A 12,846-nucleotide genomic window follows, 5' to 3' on the forward strand; every position below is an offset into this window, starting at 1 on the left:
CATCACCCTCCAAAAAATAAAAAGTAATAGAGGATTTTTCTCAACCAGAAAAAAAATTATTTCTAAAAAACAGAACAGAAATTTTATTAAAAATAAAGCAACACAAGCAAAGCAGCAATAGCACATGTATTGGGCTTTTACTCTTAATTTTTTCTCAAACTAATATGGAATTACCCGCATTGTACTACCAACACCTTGTACAAAATTTAACAAAAAAGAAAAACAAAAACATCAAGTTGCAGTGGCTATTTAATTCTACGATATCAACATTAGAAGTAGCTAAATCAGAAGATAGGGAAAGAGGGACCATGTTGTCATTAGGAGGACCAACAAAGAATAAAAATTCAAATGGGGTGGTTTGGCTCCCACCATGTCGTTTACACATATAACACATACATGCATACATACATACATACATACATACCCTAATAACACCCGTGGCTTGTCCCTTTAGGGTTTGCCCCAACAGTCCCACATGACCCTTGAGGCTCAGCCTCAACTATCCATAAATAATTAACCCTCCATCTCCCCCTCCCAATCCTCCCATCCCACTATACACCTTCTATTCTACAACCACTTCCACACAACAACAGCAATGGCAATTAGAAAACCATCCAAACTGCCTCAAACCGCAGTTCTGAAGCAAATCCTGAAGAGATGTTCAAGCTTAGGCAGGAAACATGGATATGACGAAGATGGGCTCCCACTTGACGTACCAAAAGGTCACTTTGCCGTTTACGTTGGTGAAAACAGAAGCAGATACATCGTCCCTATCTCATTCTTGACCCACCCTGAGTTCCAATGTTTGCTTCGACGAGCGGAGGAAGAGTTTGGGTTTAACCATGATATGGGCCTTACCATCCCTTGTGAAGAAGTTGTTTTTCGCTCTCTTGCATCTATGCTTAGATGAAAATGGGGAAAAAGAATATATTGAGTTGCGAAATGAAGGGGTTCTGCCTTTGCATTTTTGGAGAAAGATGACCAAGAGAAGCATAGCAACCATATATATTGCAGAGCTAATTTCTCGGTTTTCTAACATCATTTCTTCATTGTGATTCTTGATCCCTTTTGGGGTTTTTTCTTTTCTTTTTACTATTTCGGACCCATGTTTTATTAATTAGTTATTAGTGACTCTAACTAGAGCTAAGAATTATAACATTTTCTGGGTCCAATCATTTGTATAAACTTGTGTTTCCTCACAGATTTTGTGAGAGAAGTTGAAAGTTAAGGAAACAACCTTATTTTATCTTCCAATGCAAATCAAGTAAATCTTTTCTTTTATTATTATTATTATTATTATAGCTTAGCTCTAGGTAGGGAAAAACATAATCCTGAGTCAAACTCAAAACCAAAGCGGAGGGCATGTAATGTAAGGAAAAAGAAAAACATTAGAATCAGCAACCTGTCTGAGAATGTGGAATCACAGGTTTCAACTGTTGTTTATAAGATATTTATAACTGGGTCATTATGTTTTTTTCTTTCTTTCTTTTCATGCCTAATTAGTGAAGGAAGAATATGGGTTTAAAATCAAATTTGCTAAATTTGACTTGCTATCTTAAATGAAAAAACTAGAAGCAACTATTCTCATTCAAATAATGATACAAAATCAATTTTTTTAAATATTTGTTTATTTCAACTACTGATTAAAATTATCTTTATTATCATATAATATAATTTGAAATAAATGTTTCATGCAAAAAATTTCCTCGAAAAAGCAAAGGCATCATGATTGCATCCATATTTCATGCTCACGTATTAGTTGACTATTGGGGTATGCTCTTTACTCCATTAATGATTTGATCTGATCTAATCCTCAGCAAACATTAATTATTGCATTTGATACATCGCTCTCGTTCTAAATACTAACCTCTTCAATCTTTTAAATCCAAGACTTTTCACTCTCTTCTCAAAAATCATATATGAGAAGGTGTATAAAATTACTCTATAAGATTAATGCATCATACTTGCTTCAGAGTATTTGGCGTAACACACACAATAGCTTTCAAAATAATTAATTTTAATTCACTTCAATCTCCTCAAAAGTTATAAAATAGTAAAATTTCATATTCACCTTTAAAATTTATAATTCAGTTATGACATTTATAAAGTTACATGTGTGTCATTATTTTATTTTAAATACTTTCATTTTTTAACCTTAGTTTAATTATAATATTTCACTATTTTAAAAATGAATCAATTTATTCATAGATTATAAATTGAGATACTCATTTAAAAAATAGTATAATTAAGGTATGGTTATGTTCGTTTCACAATCCATGAAAATTAACCCTTTTAGGGTTTATGACTACCCCTCCCAATATAGTTATCTCTAAGGTTTGAACCTGAGTTCTCTTCATGGAAATGCAACATGCTTTACCACTATCTTATCTTCACAATTTTCCCAAACTTCGTCCCTTAAAGTATTTGGACTCCCTCAAGTTTGGTCATTATTTTTTGTTTTAATCATCATTTACCTTTTTCTCTTAGCCACAAAATTTATCCAACTTGACATCCACACCTATTCAATATAACTACCTTAAGGTCGACTACTTTACCAACTTGTTTGAAACCTATAATACTGATACTTCAGATCTTATTACTCAAGCTATCAATACATGCAATATTTAGCAGATGAAAGACACATTGTGCTCGGAGTTGACGATAGAGGAGGTGTTTGAAGTCTTTTTTTTCATATTAATCCTATAATGCCTTAAACATTGATGGTATGCCCAATTTATTTTGTCTTATTTTTGGGATATTTTGGTGTTGAGGTTTTGAGTTCTATCTAGAGTTACTTAAGGGTAACCTCCTTATGCACAATGTCAATAAAATTGTTATCATTCTTATCCTTAGGATTGATAACCCAAAAAACTATGATGAGTTTTAGGCCTATTAGGTTGTATACAATTTTTTTTACAAATTTGTGTCAATGGTCCTTGTTGATTATTTGAAACATGTTCTTGCACATTGTATCAGCCACAATAAGAGTTGTGGTTGCTCATGAACTATGCATTGTCTTTGTAGTTCTAAAAGTGATTCTAATAAGGGTTTTACACTAAATCTTGATATGTCTAAGGCATATAATCATGCAGAATGAGAATTATTGCATTATATTATAGTTTGCAAGGCTTTTGACAGTCACTTGATTGCTATCATTATGAACTGCATTTCTATTTTCTCATATTTAGCATGGATTAATGAAAAGTTGATTGATGTGTTTTGCCAAAGAAGGGATTACATCGAGGTGATCCCTTATCTCCTTATATGTTTCTAATTTGTATAGAGGGCCTCTCAGCTTTGTTGACTCATGCACAATTGGATGGCTCTATTCTGTATGTTAGGGTAAGTCAAAACATTCTCATGGTTAAGTCACTTTTTTTTTTGTAAATGATATCCTTATTTTCTGAGGACTATTAGTGCTAAAGTTGAAAAATTGAAGGACATTTTAGAGGTAATGAACAAATTTCTAGGGAGAAGGTGAATAATTCGCTTATCTATTTTAGTCCTAGTACACCTTCTAAATCGTGGCAGATAGTGGCTACACCCCAACGTGCGTGCCTTGAGGCTATGAATGTAGCAACCCGATTTTTAATAGTGTCAGAAGCATCAGCTTTGAAACCCTATTTCCATAGTTGAGTATGTAAATATTAAATATTAATATTTGCAAGGTTAATATAGAAACATATTAAATTTTGGTCAATTTTTCGAATTGATAGTTAATTAAGGTAAGTGACTAAATTGTAAAAGTTTATTGTTATATATTTTTTAAATGACCAGTTGAGCGATTAGACCACTTTTAAATGGTCAAATAGTGGTGGTGGACAACAATATCCACTAACTTAGAGTAATCATGCTTATGGTTAATTAATTAAAGTTTATTAAGATTAATTAAAAATTAAACTAAATATAAAAGACAAAATTACAAGAAAAAGAAAGCCATTTCCTCATCTTCTTCTTCTCCACCGAATGCAAAAATAAAGAATATGATTTGAGCTTTCAAAACTTTTAGCTTTGATTTTAGTCATGTTCTTATAATTTTTATGTTTTTGAGGTTGTAGGAGCTTGATTTAGTAGCCCATGTACCAATTTGCAAAATGGTTAAAGTATTTGAAAGTTTCCATTATTGATTTCTTGAACAAATTTGTGTTAAACTGTTAGATTTTAAGCTTAGATGTGAAAAAGGACTAGATTGTAATGTTTAATTGTTAGTTTTTGAACATAAGGACTAAAGTGTAAAAATTGTGAAATTGATGTGAAATTTTGGTAATAATAGATAATAGAGAGTCATAGAATGATGTGATTAAGGTCAGTTTCAAAGTCGAAGTTCAAAATTGAAAGATACTATTATTTTTGTAAAACTTCAAAGGTATTCAAAAATGAAATTCAACTGGTTCATGCATAATACGGGACGATTAAAATGTTTTTTATTGATAAATTTAATTGAATAATTGTATAAATTGGGAATTGAACCAAATTGAAGATAATTGGGGAAAAGTAAAAATTTTCGATTAGTTCTTAAAGACTCATTGTTGTTGTTTTACAAGGTAAGTTCATATGGAACTTACTAAATTAATTTTTGAATTTTATTTATTTCAATTGTATGTTTATATTTGAGTGAATTTGTAGAAATTGGCACATTTGGCTATTTATGGACTAAATTGTTAAACGTGAAACTGTTAACTATACAAGAAAGTACTGTAACACCCTAAACTTGGCCTAGACGTTACGATCGGGTTTAGGGTGTTACATTTAGCGGTATTAGAGCAGGGTTGCAAAACTTGGGCTGTGAACATTGGGTTCCAAAATTGGTCTCCAAAAGAACTGGTTTTCAAATAACTTGGATCATTTTTAAGTATGTATGTAGTACACCGAGTCTCCGGCACCGATCTTGTAAGTATTTCTGAACTTAGAAAGAACTTTCTAAAAATACTGTAGTTAGTACTTTTTGAAACTGTGCTGAGTTAGTTAGAAACTGAAACCTCTGGAATACTTCTGAATTCCTGATAATTTACGCATAAAATATCTACTAATAAATACTAGAACTGATGCATAAAATTTTATAATGTAGATTAATTTAAAATATACGATGAGCACTCGTACAACTCGCGATCATGGTATTCGTGGGCGCGGTAGAGGCTGTAGGGGGCTGAGCTGAGTCTTCCTCTTTGGACAACATGCCAAATTTAGACACGAGTGAGACACCGGTTTCGCCTGATACTGAGACTAGGTCTCAAAGTCACTCGGTTGGGGACGATACACTGCCCCAAGCCATGTTGATGGTGTTGGAGAGGGTCGTTAGACCCCATTCTGGATCTGGAGGCTGTGGGTCAATAACTGAACGACTCCGGTCCAATGGAGCTGAGCTGTTTAGGGATGTCACTAAAGTCGCCCCTACTGTGGCTGAGTATTAGTTGGAGGCCACCGGAAGGATTATGAACGACATCGATTGCACTCTTGAGCAAAAACTAAAGGGTGTAGTCTCTTTGCTTCACGACAAGGCATATCAGTGGTGGTTGTCAGTTGAGGAGGGTACTCAGCCGAATCGTCTGAACTAAGACTATTTTTAAGACTGCTTTCCAGGGAAAATATGTGGGTGCGAGCTATGTTGATGCTCGTAGGGGTGAGTTCATGAATTTCAAGCAAGATGATAGATTTGTGGCCGAATATTAGGCCGAGTTTCTGAGGTTGAGCCGTTACGCTCAAGGCATGGTGGCATCTGAGTATGAGAAATACGTCTATTTTGAGGACGGCTTGAGTAATAATCCGAGGGTACTAATTGCTCCGTAAAGAGAGCGTGAGTTTGTTGTTCTGGTGGATAAGGGGAAGATCACCGAGGAGGTTAAGCGCGTGGAGCGCCAGAATAGGGATCGTAAGAGAGGCAAGAAGCCCTCTAGTTCTGTTCAGAGGCCTAAGAAACGAGTCGAACCTGATGAGCCTTTTAGAATGGGGGTTCCTATTGCTCCTACTGGGATTCACCCATGTGGTGATTGTGGTAGGCGCCATCCGGGCAAGTGTTGGAGGAGGATAGGGGCTTGTTTGTGGTGTGGGTCTTTGGAGCATCGTATTAGAGAGTGTCCACAGCGTGTTGATCAGATGTAAACTTTAGGATCGAGTTTTATACAGCCTCAAAAGGCAGTTCAGCAGCCACCTAGGGGTCATGGACCGGCTACGGGTGGTAATGGTATGAGTCGAGAGTAAAGAGCACAGGACAGAGATGCTAGTCAGACAGAGGCGAGACAGCCTGTACTGGTTTATATGATCACAGAGACATCTCTATGGAGTGTACTTCTAGTGAGATTATTGTACCAAGTCCGTTAGGGTTGTTTGTTCGGGTTAATAAACTTTATAGGAATGTACCGTTGGAAGTACAAGGGACTATGTTTCTGGCTAATTTGATGGAGCTGTTGTTTGGGAAGTTTGACTTAATTCTGGGTATGGATTAGTTGGTTGAGCACCGAGTTAGTCTAGAATATGCGACTAAGATGGTTGTTCTAAGGACAGTGTATGATAAGGAAGTGGTTGTGATCGGTAAGCGTCGAGATTAGTTGTCTAATGTGATCTCCGCTCTAGTGGTAAAAAAATTGGTTCGGAAAGGGTGTGATGCGTACTTGGCCTACATTAGTGTTTCAGTTACTGAGGACTCTTCTGTCAGGGATATTAAAACAGTGAGTGAATTTCTAAATGTCTTTCCTAAGGAGTTACCTAGTTTACCTCTGAATCGGGAAGTTGAGTTCGGTATTGAGCTTCTATCGAGTACAGCTCCAGTGTCCATCGCTCCATACCGTATGGCACCGAAGGAGCTTACAGAGCTTAAGGCTCAACTTCAGAAGCTTCTGGATCGTGGTTTCATCTGCCCTAATGTGTCTCCGTGGGGAGCACCGTTCTGTTTGTAATGAAGAATGATGGTACCATAAGGATGTTTATTTACTACCGGCACTTGAATAAACTAAATGTGGAGAACAAGTATTCACTTTCGAGGATCGATGATTTGTTTGATCAGTTCCAAAAGGCTTCAGTGTTCTTGAAAATAGATCACCGATGTAGGTATCATCAACTTAGAGTTAAGGAAGTTGATGTTTATAAGACTGCATTTAGGACTCGTTATGGGCACTACGAGTTTCTAGTTACACCCTTTGGTCTAATGAATGCTCTGACTGCATTCATGGATCTGATGAGCTGAGTTTTTTAGTTGTATCTGATCAGTTCATCGTAGTCTTCATCGACGATATTTTGGTTTACTCTAACACTAAGGATGAGCATGATGAGCATTTTAGAGTAGTGCTTCAGATACTTCGAGAGAAATAACTCTACACTAAGTTGAGCAAGTGTGAGTTCTGGTTGCGAGAGGTAACTTTTCAAGGGCACGTGGTTTCTACTGAGGGAATCTGAGTTGATCCTAGAAAGATTGAGATGGTGCTTGATTGGAAACAACCTAAGAATGTATCTGAGATCCACAGTTTTCTAGGTATTGCGGGTTATTATCGATGGTTTGTCAAGGGATTCTCTCTGATTGCAGCTCCTTTGACTAAGCTTCTGCCCAAGGGAGTTCCTTTTGTCTAGACTGATGGGCAACAATCGAGCTTCGAGAAGCTCAAGTCTGTTCTGACTTAGGCTCCTATTTTTTTATAGCCTAAATTTGGTAAGGAGTTTGTAGTGTATAGTGATGCATTGCACGTCAATTTGGGATGTGTACTGATGCAAGATTGTAAGGTTGTGGCTTATTCGTCCCTTCAGCTTAAGTCACATGAGGGGAATTATCCGATACATGATCTCAAGTTAGCTGTTGTGGTTTTTGCGTTAAAGATCTGGAGGTATTATCTTTATGGTGAGAGGTGTATCATCTACACTGATCACAAGAGCCTCAAGCACCTCCTTACTTAGAAGGATTTGAATCTTAGACAACGTCGATGGATTGAGCTGCTTAAAGATTATGACTGTAAGATAGAGTATCATCCTGGTAAGGCTAATGTGGTGGCCGATGCTCTCAGTTGTGGAGCGATAACTGATTTGAGAGCGATGTTCGCTCGTCTTAGTCTGTTCATTGATGGAAGTTTGTTGGCTGAGTTGCAAGTTAAGCCGACTTGGATAGGGCAGATTTGAGAAAAGCAGTTAGGGGATGAGTCTTTGGTTCTGCGATTTCGTCAAGTTTAGAGTGGCAGTACATCTGATTTTGGGCTGAATAAAGATGGGGTTCTGTGTTTTCGAGGTCGAATTTGTGTGCTGAATAAGTTTGATCTGAGACAGTCGATTTTAAGGGAGGCGCATAATAGCCCTTATGCTATGCATCCCAGTGGTAATAAAATGCATCGCGATCTTGGTGAGTTGTACTGGTGGCCGAGTTTGAAGCGTGAGGTGACGGATTTTGTTGTTTATTGTCTAATGTGCCAGCAGATTAAGGCTGAGCACCAGTTGCCTTCAGGTTTGCTCCAACCTTATAAGATTTCCTTATGGAAATGGGAACGAGTAATGATGGACTTCGTTAGTGGGTTTCCCTTGACACCCACTAAGAAGGATTCTATTTGGGTCATCATGGATTGATTGACCAAGTCCACTCATTTTATTCCAGTTCGAACGGACTACTGTAACACCCCTAGCCCGTATCCGTCATCGGATTAGGGTCAAGAGGCATTACCGACCAAAACACACTTATAACAGTTTTTCATTTTAAATCATGTACAAAGTTATAATAACTCATTTACAACAAAATTTCAAATTCAAATAGTAACCAACAAATTAATCATATAAATCACATTCAGTCATATTAAACATATAACTAACAAAATCAAAACATAATTATTTAACTCTTTCACATACACAAATTATGCTCCAGAAATTTCAATCACTTGTTCGAATCAACTAGCCTGCCACAAATCTTGTTACACATGCTTATTAATTCCACTATTTGAATTATACATACTTCTCACTCATGGCATTCGACTTATCAAATTATATGACAGCTTATTACACTACAATTCCATGCGCATAGTAATATTATAGCATAACCGAATATACTTTTGATGCTATTCTATTATGCACACTTCACCTTAAAACAAAAGCCATTCAATATAAGCCTTATAAATATATAACATGAATCATATGCTCAACTCTCTAATAGAATTCAAATACCTAATAAAATTAAACATTTTATTCATAATTTTATACACACATATTAAACCAAATAAATTATTAACTTACCACATGGTAAATTATGCTTTTAATACCATCTATATATATATATACATGCATAGTCACCATATCAATATGAACCATTAAGAAACCGAACCTAAACAACTAACCATTCAAGCATAAACATGTGCACACTTTACCATTCATTTTATCATCAATTCGACTAGTAAGATAATTTTTAAATTTATAAACTCGTCTCATTACAGTAATATTTATCGATTAAACACCATTGACAATCCAAGCATACTTATCTCGCATATAAATTATCAAGTTTAAACCTCAAATGCCAACCATTCAAACATCACCTATTCGGTCATTGGCACAACATCTCAATAATTCATACCATTTCCATCTCTCAAACTTAAGCTTAACACACTATCTCATAATCTTATATCAAAACAATATATCACTTATAAATAATCAAATGACCATTATAATTCCTACCTAAAAATCAAATTTACAAGTAATCATATATATAACTTAGTTCATATAAACTTATAATGATCAAAATCACAACCATCACCACATTAACATCACATAACCGAATCATAAACAAATACATCACTTACATATATATGAAGCATACTTTCAAAAAGGAGCTTATACCATGACTAAATATTCACAACTATTAGCAACATAATCAAGCCATTTTCGCATGGTTGTATAAACACACTTCAAAACCAAGCATATCAAGCTAGACTATACATCCATATGACATAAATATAAGTTTTCTTTCAAGGTACCAAAATAGATATTGATAGTGTGATGATGTTCCTCAACGATCCTGAGCTCAAGTTAGCTTTCAAAATCTATAAAACAACGAATAAACATACAAAGTAAGCTTGGAAAGCTTAGTAAGCCATAAGCAAATAAATTAATGCAAGAACATTTATAAATCATTTCGAAACAACCAAACCTAACAAACTCCGTACATATATATAATCCCATTTCTCATAAAGCTCACATAATCACCTTAATCATCAACACTTACCTTTTCTTTCAAAGTTCGTATAAACTTAACACTTACCTTAATCATTTAAAATGAACTCACATTCAGTCTTGCCATGTCTTTGCCCGTAGAACCATTCGGAATCAAAAGGATACGCGGATAGCTCAAAAAGCTCGTACAATGCCAACATCCCATACGTGGTCTTACATGTAATCAAATAACAATGCCACTGTCCCAGACAGGGTCTTACACGTAATCATATACGATGCCAATGTCCCAGACACGGTCTTACACGTAAATCTCAAATCGATGCTAACGTCCCAGACGTGGTCTTACACAAAATCACATATCAGAATCCTATGGTTTGTACGGGGCTTTCGGATGTCATAATTCAATCGTATCAACTCGTAAAGAATTTTCCCATGCATAAAATAATTTGGCATTCACACATATATTCATTAAAATTCAATTCAGCATTTATAATACATATACATTCAATTTAACGACATTTATTTACTTATTAACTTACCTCGGACGAAGACAAACCGACTAGAACGGCTATTCGACAACTTTCGACTTCCCCCGATCCAAATCCAATTTCTTTCTCTCTTGATCTAAATTAATTCAAATTCATTCAAAAATGCAAAATTTGGGCATTTTTCACTTTAGCCCCTAACATTTCATATTTTCTCAATTTAGTCTCTATTTCAAAAATAACACAAAATACACCAAATTTCACTAAACCCAACTATAGCCAAATTTTGCTAAGGTTCATAGCAACCCATTTATTTCATTTATTTCACATTTCAACCCCTAAATTTACAAATTTCACAAATAAATCCCTAATTTAGATTTTTATAAAAAATTACTTAACAAAATTTAATAATCTATCAACACATATTTATTTTTCATCATCAAACAACAAAAATATCAAGCTATCATCAATGGCAACTCACAAATTCGTCAACCAATTCAAAAATTAGGACACGGGCTAGCTAGAATACGAAGCAACGATATCAAAAACGTAAAAATTATCAAAAATCGAAATAAAAACATACCTCAATCAACACCTTCAATTGTCGAATGTACAAAAGCTTTAAAGCCTTCTTTTTCTTTTCTTAATTCGGTGAAAGAAAGATGAACTAATGCATGGCTTTATTTTATGTGTTATTATATTAACATATTTAACTAAATTACAAAATTAACATTTATGAATTAATTAGAAAACCATATAACAAAAGCCCATAACCGTCCACTACATTGTTCCATGGTCAAATATCCACTTAAGGACTTCACCTTTAATTAATTAAAGAAATTTAACACTTTAACAAATAGCATGATACTTTTTCATTTTACGCGATTAAGTCCTTTTTTTTTAAATTGAGCACACAAACGGTAAAATTTTCACACACATAAATTAACATGCTCTAGGCACCAAAAATAATATTAAAATATTTTCTGACTCAAATTTGTGGTCCCGAAACCACTGTCCAACTAAGGTCTAAACTGGGCTGTTACAACTACTCTCTGCAAAAGTTAAAAAAGCTCTAAATCTCTGAGATTATAAGACTGCATGGGATTTCTATTTCAAAAATTTCTTATAGAGATCCTCGCTTTACTTCTTGGTTCTGAAAAAAACTGCATGAGGCTCTAGGTTCAAGATTAGACTTTAGTACTGCGTTCCACCCTCAGACCGATGGTCAATCTGAGAGGGTAATTCAGATGCTGGAGGATATGCTTCGAAGCTGTGCGATTGATTTTCGAGGTAGTTGGGAGGATTTTCTGCCATTAGCTAGGTTCACCTATAATAACAGTTTCCAGTCTAGCATCTAGATGACACCTTACGAGGCTTTATATGGTTGTAAGTTCGTACTCCGCTATGTTGGGCTGAGTTGGGTGAGCATCAGATTTTGGTTCCTGAGTTGGTTTCCGAGGCTGAGATTAAGGTTAGACTGATTCAAGATCGTTTGAAGGCAACTTCTGATAGACAACAGTCCTATGTGGATCTGAAAAGGGGAGATATCGAGTACTTTGTGGGTGACTTCGTATTTCTTAAGGTTTCTCTGTGGAAGAAAGTTTTGAGATGCGGTCGTTAGGGCAAGTTGAGTTCTAGGTTCATTGAGCCGTATCGAAATTTGAAACATGTCAGACCGATCACTTATCAGTCAAAGCTACCTCCAGAGTTAGACCGTATCCATGATATGTTTCACGTCTCGATATTAAGATGGTACCGATCTAATCCATCTCATATCGTCTCTATTGAAGAGATCGAGGTTAGACCAAATTTGACTTTTGAGGAGGAGCCGATTTAGATTTTCGATCATGATATTAAGGTTCTAAAGAGCAAGCCTATCCTGTTGGTTAAGGTTCTATGGCGGAATCATGGTATTGAGGAAGCCATGTGGGAACCTGAGGACTCGATGCGTCAGCAGTATCCTCATCTGTTCGGATTAGGTAAATTTTGAGGTCAAAATTTCTTTTAAGGGTAAAGTTGTAACGCCCCACTTAATTTATTTCTGTTTCTATAAATACTTGACACAAATATCTGTCTGCTTCAGTGGTTAAATGATATGGGTGTGTGTATAAGGTCTTGGGTTCAACTCCCACTTTTGGCAAATTTTGGTTATTTTTCTAATCCAATCTTTACCTTTGTTAAGTGGACTTATATAAAATTGTTTGTTAATCCATATCAGAATAAGCCTGTTAGTTCG

General features: G+C 35.4%; 2 protein-coding genes across 2 annotated transcripts; both read left to right on the forward strand.

The window, feature by feature from the left end:
* Nucleotides 1–466: 466 nt before the first annotated feature.
* Nucleotides 467–1,254, forward strand: LOC105766900 (protein SMALL AUXIN UP-REGULATED RNA 12). Its single transcript, XM_012586447.2, has one exon. It carries the CDS (start codon nucleotides 596–598, stop codon nucleotides 908–910), a length of 315 nt encoding a protein of 104 aa, XP_012441901.1. The 5' UTR covers nucleotides 467–595; the 3' UTR covers nucleotides 911–1,254.
* Nucleotides 1,255–7,410: 6,156 nt separating this feature from the next.
* Nucleotides 7,411–12,231, forward strand: LOC105765098 (uncharacterized). Its single transcript, XM_012584034.1, has 6 exons — nucleotides 7,411–7,545; nucleotides 7,630–7,811; nucleotides 7,899–8,070; nucleotides 8,152–8,419; nucleotides 11,790–11,900; nucleotides 12,002–12,231. Exons 1-6 carry the CDS (start codon nucleotides 7,411–7,413, stop codon nucleotides 12,229–12,231), a joined length of 1,098 nt encoding a protein of 365 aa, XP_012439488.1.
* Nucleotides 12,232–12,846: the final 615 nt, after the last annotated feature.

The sequence above is a fragment of the Gossypium raimondii genome, chromosome 13, assembly GCF_025698545.1.
Source record: "Gossypium raimondii isolate GPD5lz chromosome 13, ASM2569854v1, whole genome shotgun sequence".
Lineage (NCBI taxonomy): Eukaryota > Viridiplantae > Streptophyta > Magnoliopsida > Malvales > Malvaceae > Gossypium > Gossypium raimondii.